Source organism: Embiotoca jacksoni, unplaced genomic scaffold, assembly GCF_022577435.1.
Source record: "Embiotoca jacksoni isolate LCO1_2020_lvr unplaced genomic scaffold, fEmbJac1.0.p SCAF_12, whole genome shotgun sequence".
Classification (NCBI taxonomy): Eukaryota; Metazoa; Chordata; class Actinopteri; family Embiotocidae; genus Embiotoca; species Embiotoca jacksoni.
The window spans coordinates 5,116,234-5,125,000 of NW_027185252.1; the positions used below are offsets into that span (position 1 = coordinate 5,116,234).

The 8,767-nt window shown below is 41.3% G+C and overlaps 1 protein-coding gene across 1 annotated transcript in view; it reads right to left on the bottom strand.

The window, feature by feature from the left end:
* Nucleotides 1-1,464: 1,464 nt before the first annotated feature.
* camkmt (calmodulin-lysine N-methyltransferase) overlaps nucleotides 1,465-8,767 on the bottom strand; it is a 102,390-nt gene continuing 95,087 nt past the window's right edge. The window contains exon 11 of the mRNA XM_069144371.1: nucleotides 1,465-5,340. Coding sequence (XP_069000472.1) covers nucleotides 5,242-5,340 — 99 coding nt within the window. The 3' untranslated portion in view covers nucleotides 1,465-5,241. The remainder of the gene's footprint in view (nucleotides 5,341-8,767) is intronic.

The following is an 8,767-nucleotide window of genomic DNA, read 5'->3' on the forward strand; positions in this document are numbered from 1 at the left end:
AACTGAAGACAACATCTTAACTGCTTTGACAAAACATATGTTGAAAAATATCAATCAATTAGAAATCCATCTAAAAAAAAAAAAATGTAGGACAACACAAGCAAAATATAGAAACACATGGCAAACAGTAAACAAATAAGCAAATACAGAAATTATAACAGTGGGAAGTACAACACAGTGTGTAGCTCCCTCTCAAAGCTATAACAAATCACAGAAGACTAATTTGCATGGAGGGTGGCGAACCAAATGTTCAAATACATTCAGTGTTAACAACAATTTTGTTGCCCTTCATCATCCACCCCTCACTTCCTTCCAGTCCTCGCTCTCTTTCCTTTACTCCCTCTGTCCCCTTCTTCCTCCTCCCTGTGCTCGCCTTTCTCCCCTCTCCTCTTTTCCTTCCCTCTCCATCTTGACACAGTGCACTGAGCCTAATCGTGGATAATTGGGTGGGAGGGGCAGTGGGCCGGCCCTGCCTTTGTGTGCAAAGGGCAAGTGGTCAAGTTAATGGGGCCCTTGTGTCGAGCTGGGAGCACTCTGTCTCTCTCTTTTTCTCTGTTCGATCACTCACTCGGCCAGTCAATCTCAGTCTCTCAGTCAGCTTCTCCTTTCTTTCAAGGCTGAAGCTTTTCCCCGCTGTTTCGATCTAGTTTCACCTCATTTCCAGCTGTCTCACTTTGCTTTTCCTTCCAGCCACTCGGTGTGTCTTGTCCCATTTCAGTCCCCCCCCCCCTCCCCCCCCCTCCTCTGCCTTCTTGTCTTTTTCCAGCCTTTGTCTTTCTCTCTCTGCCTCAGTCTGTAGCTTTTTCTATCTCCGCTCTCTGCCTCTCCAGCAGAATGTTGGGGAGGAGAGAACAGACCTCTTTAAAATATCAAAAGACAGATCAGGAGGCCTCACTGGTCTCCCCCCCCCCCCTCCTTTTCTACCAACTCTCCCTCCCTTCTTCTGACAGATAAACAGAAGAGTGAGCCTGTAGGATTAGCTGCTGTGTACTGCTTTCCCTCCCTCCTTTATCCTCTCTCTTTTCTTCCTGTGGAGGGGTAGACTGTTGACTGGGCTTGATATGTGTGTATGTGTGTGAGCGCCTGTGTGTGTATCTGTGTGTGTTACCTTGTCTGGAACCAGCTAAGTCTGCAGGAGGCCATTGTGTTTGAAACACAGGCCCCAGATGATCTGGGCCTGAAGAAAAACTTTATTACATGTGAGCATTTAACACTGGACTGTTAATAATGGAACACACAAGCAGCTTTGTTAACCTGCTCCCAAAAAAATAATTTATAGAAGGAAAAATATATTAATTCAAACAGAAAATATATAGACTTCTGCACAGTAGCAGTTTTTTTTTTTTTTTTTTTTGTGATACTGAAATGTTTGTTATTTTGGTTCAAGATTTTAAGAATGAAAAATGGTTTAGCATATTTTCCAATTGATACTGTAATTTAAAGAGAAGAACATCAACATTTCTTGAAGAAAATGTATTTATTTTTATTCATCAACAAAAAAAAATTCACCACCCATAGACGGACAAATACAATATTCAACCCACTTTTATTACAGTGAAGCAGAGGACATTCTTTGATAGTGAATTGAAAGTCAATATATGATGCCATGTCCACACTAAAGTGGATAAACTGAAATATTTCATAAACGTTTTGTGTTTCTTGTGTCATGTCACCAAAAAACCCAAAATCAAAATTGTTAGAGGCACTATAACACTCCTGTTCCACAACATGAACAGGACACTTGATCCAGCAGCTTCACACCAGATCACATAATAACTGAATATTAATACTTTTGAAAATGCCTTGTGTCCCTGCGCAGCTAAATGCTATAAAAACAGCTTCAATTTTATCCAAATCGGAAAATTGTCTTGTACTTCTGCATGAAAAACATTATTTGAATTAGTGTGGACCTGGCCTGCTAATGACCAACATTTTCAAAAAAATGTTGTCGGATAATGCAAGTTAAAATCTGGTTAGGGCTGGGTATCGTTCAAAGATTATTGATATGGGTACCGATACCTTCTTCAATACCGCTCGTGGATGATACTTGTTTTTATATACAAATTTTATGAGATCCATTTCAAGAAAAAGAAAATTACATGACACATAATGGTATAAATCTTTAGCTATCATGCAGTTTAGAGGGGGAGAGTGTCACCCAGTTTATTTTTTTTGTAGATACAATTAACATGTCTCCTAAAGGCCTCATGGAAACTACTGCTAAAAGCCTCTCTTGCTATCACTTTTGATAGACACTAGCTAGGTGGCTACGCATTAAAGAAAACAAAATTTACTGCAGTGCATGCATTTCAGACAGGTATGTGCCCGATGATTATAAAAAGAGGAAATATGGCATTCTGCTGTAAGATGTATAATGTGAGCGGGGGCCCCAAAGTAGAGCCTATGTATGAGATTTACTTCTACATATATGGCGCAAAAGTAAGGCATCTTAAAAGGAAAATGTTCTTATGTGGATGTAGCTTCGGTTGAAATTTGGTTTAGAATGATAAGGCATTTTAATACTAGATAATATCAAAGCAATTCCGTCTGTGCCATAAAAGTATTGAAATTTGGTACCCAGCCCTAAACCAAGCTGACACATCCCACAGCACAGTGACACACATCTGTTGAAATATGTTAGCCCATCGTAACTCTTAGCTGCAACACTATTCACTATTAATGATATTCAGCAAAATCAAGATCAAGACCACACGACTGTCTCTGAGTAACGCTGACTGTCAGTGGTTTCTTGACTGCCTGTTGTCACAGTGAGAAGTGGTAAGTGTAAGCACTAATATCATCACGACAGGAGTGACGACATCACCCAGTGAAAATGTGACATCACAGCAGACTGAGGGGGCACCAGGTGAAGATGTTGTCACTAAAAGAGGCAGTGATTTTGCAAGAAGCAGCAACGTAAAATGGATGCCACGGTAAACAGAGTGGCCTGATGCTAAAGGCGCATCAAATTATATTGCTGTTAGCCCTGGTGATGTCACACTAGACAGTGATGAAGTCACTGTGCAAAGTCACAGTTGGGAGGGGATTTACATGTTAGCCCGCACATATCAAATGTATGCATTAAATCACATTACAAATTAAAAATGCAATTAAATACCCTTCTCAGACTTTGCAATGGGAAAATGGACGCACTGCAATTTATATCCTGAAAGCACTGAGACTACTGATAAAACTGGCTTAATTTTCTTTTCTAAGTAGTAACACTCTCATTTCTGAATGTGGATTATCTTTTAACAAGAATGTAAACAGCAGCCATCGGGAGATTCTGCATAGCTTCTTGGCTGTCGTATACAGCGATGGATCACAGTGAAATATGGAAACACCTTGTCAGTAAAACTTTAGTCTTAAGTGACACTTGCCGTTCTTGTAAAACCACAAGAAACAGGAGACAGGTAAATGCATGAGAAAAGACCTGAGTAGAACAGTTGGGGGAAAAAAAATGTCAGAAGGAAAGTAAAAGCCACTGGTCTGAAATGTGTAAGCGTGTTTGCTCTTAGGAGATTGACGGAACATTATATTCTAACTCAGGATGTCCGCTGGAGGAGGCCGCAACATGTTCAAGCAGTCTGCTCCTGAGCAGACAGCTTTCAGATATGTTTGGGAGACGCTACATATTTTTTGTGTTTGCAGCTGATTTATGTTTATTACAGTTATAGATACTTCGTATGTCTGTAGTTCACTCCCTTGTCGTCTTTGTATCTGTATTTTCTGAATTATCAGCAGAAAGAAAATCGTATCCTTCTCCTGCGTCACAGACTCAAAGAGTTGACATTACGTTTTCGTATGAAAAATCTGAATTGATCAACAAATGAACTAAAATTTCCTGTCAAATGTCAACACACAGTATGTAGGCATTTACATACAGTCAAAAATGAACGTTGCACTCAGAGCTTCAAGCAGCTACAGCAAAAATAGACCCAGCGAACATAAGCTTTTATGAAGATGCTGCGCTCACACAGCATGATGGACAGTGGCACAACTGCTGGAATTACAGCAGATTGTCTGCACCCAGTGGACAATGGGGGTAAGAGACAATTTAGACATCTACTTTAAAAGAAAGTCATTACAGTATATTTATTTTTTATGGATTTCACAGTATTGGAGTCACTTGTCAATAAATAAAAATAATACTGAAGGAGTTCTTACAACTTATGTGCATGTACTGTGTCTCTCTTTCGACACACAGACACTTCCTGAATGTTCAGACCAGCAGCTTGTGAGTGTTTAGCAGCTGCCACAGTATCACATTAGTGACAATCAGATGATTCATTTTTTAGCTGCTTTTTAGTTGTCAGCCCTACTTTTGTTCCCTCACTTTTTTTGATATCCTCCTCTCTCAGTGGAACCTGTAGGACTCACGACAGCAGATAAAATGAAGCTAAGGCCTTTCAAACACACATTACACGTTTAGGAATTCATCAACTGTATTTTAAACTTTTAAACCACGAGTGAAGCTGGAGTTTGAGGAGAAAGAATTGTACAATCTGTAAAATCAAATTGCTATGTGATGTAATGGGGACTACTTGTGCCCATGGCAATGCAACGCAAGTGCACAATGCAATCTTAGCTGCTGGACAACAACAATTGCTCCTTACTCTGAAGGTGTCTTAATATGGTAATGCACTATTGTGAGTAATGCACAAAAGAAGTTCTTAATATTGACCTCTGACTGGGATGAACGAGTTGCATTAAAAGAAATTTAAAGCAGGAAACACAGAGGAAACTGTGAGCGGCTCCACAGTCTGTGACAGTTAATGAATTAAAGCTGGCCTCCACGCTGAGGCCAGAAACACAGTGGCATAGGTTAATACTGACTGGTCAAAGGGGGCCAGCTGACTGAATAACTCACAATATACGTGACTAACTGACCGGATTGTTGGCTGGACTGATGAGTAAATAACAGGTTAATAGCCATGATAGGTCACTGAATGTCTGACACAGTACTGACTGGTTACCTGGTTGGATGGCCATATAACTGTTTGGCAAATTGTTTTTTGGACGGAGAGTTAAAAAAATGCGCAACTGTCTGACTTCAGCTGATGTGTTTGGTTGACTACCACAATGACAGAGCTACTGGTTAAAGGGATGAGTGACTGTGTTTTAGATTTACAGAGTTTTGGCGTATGGCAGATGGTTACTAGGTCAGAATATGTCCAGCTCTCCTTAAAATATGCAGAAACGTGAAGTGGTATTGTGTACAGCTGGCTCACTTGTTTTGGTTTAGTGAGTGTGGCTGACAGGTTGAGGTCCTTTGGTCAAGGTGATGAGGAGAGGATAGTGGATGTTCTCGTCGTATGCGTCTTTTCCCTCTCTCAGCATCTGAAAAGCACAAAACATGGAAAGCAATAACGAAAAATTCCACAGAAATCCTTGTTCAATATTTCAGTTTGATGGAATATTTTCTTTAATCTTATCTATATTTTCAATAGTTGAGGGCACCCTGATTGCCGACAGAATCAAGAAGATGAACGTGTATTCGACTCTAATGCCCACTATCATCCCAAAAAAAATACACATTTGTAATATTTCAACTGAACCTTTTTTAAATCTTTCCCTGCACCTTTAATTTGAAAATATTTTCAAGAAAATCCCAAAATGACAAATTAGATCGAGGGAGTGTGTCCAATTTCCAAAACGCTGTGCATTTTTTTTTTTTTATCCAATCACCTGCAAGGAGTCTAATGATATTCAGTTTAGTGTAATGTGAAAGCAAATCCTAACATTAAAGAGCAAGAAACTTTTTCATTTGCTCTCAAAATTTACTTTAATCATCAGAATAATTACCAATAAATCTTCTGTCAAACCACCAATTGTTCTGCACACACGGCTACTCTCAGTCACACTGTCAAACACACTTTGTGCGGTTGCCCACGTGGTGCCCGCTCGGTGCCCTTTTAAGCAGACTTGGCAGTTTGGGCATGAACCAGCTAATCAGCTCGCTTAGCGTCTGGCCAAATGATCAGAGACTTATGAAAGTGAGTTTAGTAGGTCTGCTCGTGTGTGTGTGTGTGTGTGTGTGTGTGTGTGTGTGTGTGTGTGTGTGTGTGTGTGTGTGTGTGTGTGTGTGTGTGTGTGTGTTGAAAAGAGGATAGTGGAGAACTGTGTGAAAAGGACTCTTAACAACAAACAAAAACTGAGACTGACCCCAAATTCTCTTCCTTTAGCAGCTAAGTGCTATGAAAGTAACCCAAACCTACTTATGGCGCAAACTCAAATGGTGACAACAAATTAGGCTCCTTTGTGGCACTCATGACATTGTGGGTTACAGTTTATAAAATTTTTCCTGCATCAGAACATCTGGCTGTGAATGTTTTCCACACTTTATCTAACGAACACAATATGCATTTGTTCATTTCTACATGTCCATGTCAGTATACTGTAATGAAAGTGGTGGTAGATTTTTTTTTTTTTAAACTTGTGGTCAAGGGTAGGTCTCACTTAAACTATAATCCCTGCAGGTCATATGCTGTACTCAGCTGACATTAGACTGTATGGAAGAAAAAAACAAAAACAACTATTATATAATTTCAGTGAGACCACTGCATTTACACAGCAGGGGTGCCAATACAAAGGGCTCCAGCCAAATTTAGTCACATTTATTTGTAGAGGACATTTAAAAGTAAAGATGTGCTTCAGAGATAAATTAAGATATAAATATTAATGCAAAAAAAACCCCACACAATTCAAACTATTTCATCATCTCTTGAAAAAGCTTAACCTGGCTCAATTTTTGCTGCAACCTAACCAGCAGTGTCCGATGTAAGACAATCAAATATGTGAAAGCATACATTCACAATGTAAATGACTTTATAACTTTAAAGTGGTGTCTTTCAATCATATCCCATCTAAAACACCAGTAAATGTAGCAACACATACACATAAATCATGTATAAGTGCTGACTGATTACTTATTATACATGCAAAAGCAGTTCTAAGTTCTTATATGTACAAGCAGCCCAGTATCGCAGCAAAGGATAGGAGCAAAGTCAGTGTCACGTTTTGTGTCGCCCGTGTGTGTAAAGTACACGAATGTATTAAAAGGGAAGAAGGACTGAGGAGAAGGAGGTCATGTGACAAACTACAAAGAGTGATAAAGTTCAAGTAGGAGGAAGGCCAAGGGAACAAACACAGGACTTTTACCTGGATGACCAGTGTTCAGGTCTGTGAGAAAGTCAACGTAGAAGTAACGCGAGTAGGTTTTGCACATAACGTAACGCATTTAATTCACGTACTGACCGTTATAGAACTTATATGACGTACTTAAAGTTACTTACATAAAATTAATTATTATTAACCCAAATTGTGATCTTTTCGTAGCCCCGATCAAATGGTTATTGGCTCCCAAACCTGAGGCACCTTAATTTTCACATCTAAGCGAGGCAAACCATGACCCTGACATGGTATTGTCTGGTGGACTGAACAATGTACTACACACGTTGGCGTGATATCGAGTTGGTTGGTGTCCAGTGTATACTAGTGTAAAATCAGAGAATATGGTGGTTTTGGGCATGTCTTGCACGTACAGTTCACAATGTCATACCACCCAGAAAACAGGAGGTATGTGTGATTTAAATGGCTACCGCAGGTTCTTCTCCAGATTCTCCCTTGACACACCTCTCTCACATCTCATCCCCTTTCCCACACCTTGTCCTGTAAAAGCGTGAAATCCAGACGCCACACTATCTCTCCTCAATATTCCTTTCTTTAAATTTCTCATCTGTTTTAGGGACAAACTGCTCGTGTCTGCCTCACCCCTCTCTCCTTCGGTTCCCCCCCCCCTTCCCCCCAGTGCCCTTTATGCGCGTTATCTTCCTCTTGCCATCCCTCCAGGCACAGGCCGGTGATTGAACCTGTGACCCCCAGAGAGAGAGAGAGAGAGAGAGAGAGAGAGAGAGAGAGAGAGAGAGAGAGAGAGAGAGAGACAGGGGGGGGGGGGGGGGCAGAGAGAGCAAGAGCAGACGACCCAGGGTTCGGTTGGTTGTGGAGGGGCAGCTGCCTGCCCTCTGTGCTAAGCCTGCTATGGGGACTACGGCCAGCATTCACATTCAAATTCTATCAGGCAGAAGGAGCATGGAAGCGATAGATGGAGGGATGGAGAGGGAGGGATGGGGGGGGGGGGGGGGGGAGAAGGAGGCAGGGAGGGAGAGAGAGAGAAGAGGAAGGAGGGAAGGAGGGAAGGAGGGAAGGAGAGGGGGCCTTAACATGGTGAGGGCTGAGAGCTCACAGAGGTGAAAAGTTTAACAAGCAAAGCTGTTCCTCCTGATCGCAGGCTGCCTAATCAGCTTCATGGGTGGTTGGCTAAATCGGCTCTCAACCCGACCCTCCACCCCACAATCTTTTCTCCATTTTTTTTTTCCTTTCCAAGGTGCAAGTCATTTATTTTATTAGCACTTTCTGCCTCCCTCTCTCCTGCTCTCATTTTTCCTCTCCATTTCTCTGCTTCCTTGTTATTTTTTTTTTTCTGTTCATTTTTGGCTCACTTGTGTTGACCAAAAAAAAAAAAAAGAAGAAAAGTGAACAAGGTGGAAAAAGAGGGAGGAGGGTATACGCTGAGACAAGGGAGGGATGGATGAACCGGATGTCTGGGGGTCTCTCTCCGCAGGATTAGGAAACGGAGAATGAGGGATTGGGTGGATGGAGAGATGAGTAGAGGAAGGGATAGAAGGACAGGCTTGAATAAATAGAGAAGTGGGTCGTGATGTAGGAAATGGGAAGATAGAGGGGAGCAGAGGGAGGGAGAGTGGAG